Source organism: Elephas maximus, chromosome 3 (assembly GCF_024166365.1).
Source record: "Elephas maximus indicus isolate mEleMax1 chromosome 3, mEleMax1 primary haplotype, whole genome shotgun sequence".
NCBI classification, from domain to species: domain Eukaryota; kingdom Metazoa; phylum Chordata; class Mammalia; order Proboscidea; family Elephantidae; genus Elephas; species Elephas maximus.
This window is the reverse complement of record NC_064821.1, coordinates 26,710,083-26,712,529: the sequence shown is the minus strand read 5'-3', so window position 1 is coordinate 26,712,529 and position 2,447 is coordinate 26,710,083. Positions and strand designations below refer to the sequence as shown.

The 2,447-nt window shown below is 40.2% G+C and overlaps 1 protein-coding gene across 1 annotated transcript; it reads left to right on the top strand.

The window, feature by feature from the left end:
* Nucleotides 1-427: 427 nt before the first annotated feature.
* LOC126071176 (olfactory receptor 7G2-like) lies at nt 428-1,366 on the top strand. Its single transcript, XM_049875431.1, has one exon. It carries the CDS (start codon nt 428-430, stop codon nt 1,364-1,366), a length of 939 nt encoding a protein of 312 aa, XP_049731388.1.
* The last annotated feature ends 1,081 nt before the right edge of the window (nt 1,367-2,447 follow it).

Sequence of the window (2,447 nt, the reverse complement as noted above, 5' to 3'; positions counted from 1 at the left end):
ACTAATGTGGATTTTTCATAAAAGTGAAGCTGGATATAGTGACCTTTCAAAAAGCGGGGGATACTCTTATTTCTGTTACCCAGTTCTGACCTCTGGGGAAACACGTGGTGTCCAAGACAGACTCATCAGGCTGCCTCCTCTGTGTATTTTTCTCTATAAAATTACCAAATATTTTAAATGAACATAGTGTAATTAAAAAAAAAAAAGACCACCCTTTCATCTCTTTTAAAACAAATAAATATTGACACTCTGCTATATCAGCTTCTGGTCTTTTTTTTTTTTTTTTTAACCAAAAAATATGCACACAGACAGCACCACCTTTGTATTCCTGAATTCCGCTCCATCCCTCTCCTTCCCATCCCGAGATGCTGCTTGCTGACATTTGATTGTAAGTCACCTCTTCTTTTCCATCAGATTCATCAACAATATGGAACCTAGAAACCAAACAGGAGTTTCAGAATTCCTTCTCCTGGCACTGACAGAGGATCCCAAAGTGCAGCCTCTCCTTTTTAGCCTGTTTTTGTCCACGTATCTGGTCACTGTCCTGGGAAACCTGCTCATCATCCTGGCCGTCAGCTCTGACCCCCACCTCCACACCCCCATGTACTTCTTTCTTTCCAATCTCTCCTTTACTGACATCTGTTTCAGCACCACCACGATTCCAAAGATGCTGGTGAACCTCCAAGCACAGAATCAGAGCATCCCTTACGCAGGATGCCTCACCCAGGTCTGCTTTGTCCTGATTTTTGGTAGTTTGGAAAGTTTTCTCCTTTCGGTAATGGCCTATGACCGCTATGTGGCCATTTGTCACCCACTGAGATACACAGCTATCATAAATCCCCACTTCTGCGGCCTGCTGAGCCTAGTCTCCTTGCTCGTTAGCATTGTGGATGCCCTGCTCCACAGTCTGATGTTGTTGCGACTGTCCTTCTGCACAGACCTGGAAATTCCTTACTTCTTCTGTGAAGTTTTTCAGGTCATCAAAGTTGCCTGTTCTGAAACCCTCGTCAATAACATCATCTTATATTTTGCAGCTAGCATACTGGGTGTTCTTCCTTTCTCTGGAATCATTTTCTCTTATATTCAAATTGTATCTTCCATTCTGAGAATACCTTCAGCAGGTGGAAAGCATAAAGCTTTTTCTACCTGTGGGTCTCACCTTACAGTTGTTTGCTTATTCTATGGGACAGCTTTTGGTGCGTATATGAGTACAACATTTACACACTCTTCCAGGAAGACTGCAGTAGCTTCAATGATGTACACTATGGTAACTCCCATGATGAATCCCTTCACCTACAGCCTGAGAAACAGAGACATGAAGGGAGCCTTGAGGAGAATCATCAGGTGCACACCTGCTTTTCAGTGATTATATTACCTACTTTGGGTTTGGATTTCTAGATCTCTAGATTTTTTCATCAAACCACAGATGGCTGCAACAGACTCAGCTGTCATATCCAGACATCATGCTCAGAGATACCAAATAGACTGTCCCCAGACCTATTGTTAACAGAGGACTTATTATTAATAGACCTTTCCATAAAATCAATACAGAAGACATCTACTTCCATCTGATCACTGAGAATAGTATCATATCCATTTCTAACGAAAGTTCTGTTTGGGAGAAAATAATTACTGTGAGAGCTTTAGATTGACAATGTAGAGTATGTTTTCTGTTGGGAAGTTAATTCCTATATCCACTACAAGCACTTAATATGTTGCCTGGCTCCTAATACTCGATAAAATTTAACTAGGACCATAGTGTTCTATATGTTGCCTTAATATATAAGGCTTATTTTTGCTTGTTCTCACATATTTTCTACTTTCTCCAAAGTTTTTTTGGTTTACCATTATTGTAGTATCTATTAGCACGTTTTTCTCATCTTAGTAATTAAGTCAAATGAATAATTGTTGAGTAGGCAGGGTGGAGCGGGTAGTCTGTTTTGGAACCACATTTGCTTTGATCCTTAAAAAACCAAAAACAAAAAAATATTGATCAACACGTATATGAGATGTTACTTTTCTCCTTAGTCACCTTATTTTGCAGTTTTTCTTTCTCATCTCTGGTGAGTCCACAGAGGCTAAGTAAAATTATTAGAATCATTGAAGTTTTAGGGGATTGGCTGTACTCTTAGGAATCTCATACAAATGTTTGTAATGTATATTTATGAGGAAAAGAATTTTTCTATGGACATGAACTTTAAGGACGATGTATAGAACGTGAAATAGAATGGGACATAGGGGAAGTTGGCAGGCTTAGGGAGATCACTTTTCCACAACTACAAAGAAGCAGAGCCATCTGTCAGAATCGTCTCTGGGTGTTGGGGGGACAACAAAACAAATCTTGTAGGAGAATTAATGATGTGGCTGGAGAGACTTCTGATCACCACTGATAGTTGGCAGGGGGATTGTGTCTAGCACTAAATCAGGAGGTCAGCTCCTCACCAGAC

Bases quoted from the DNA above. Each gene is read 5' to 3' on its own strand.
- LOC126071176 (XM_049875431.1), top strand. From the start codon at position 428: ATGGAACCTAGAAACCAAACAGGAGTTTCAGAATTCCTTCTCCTGGCA.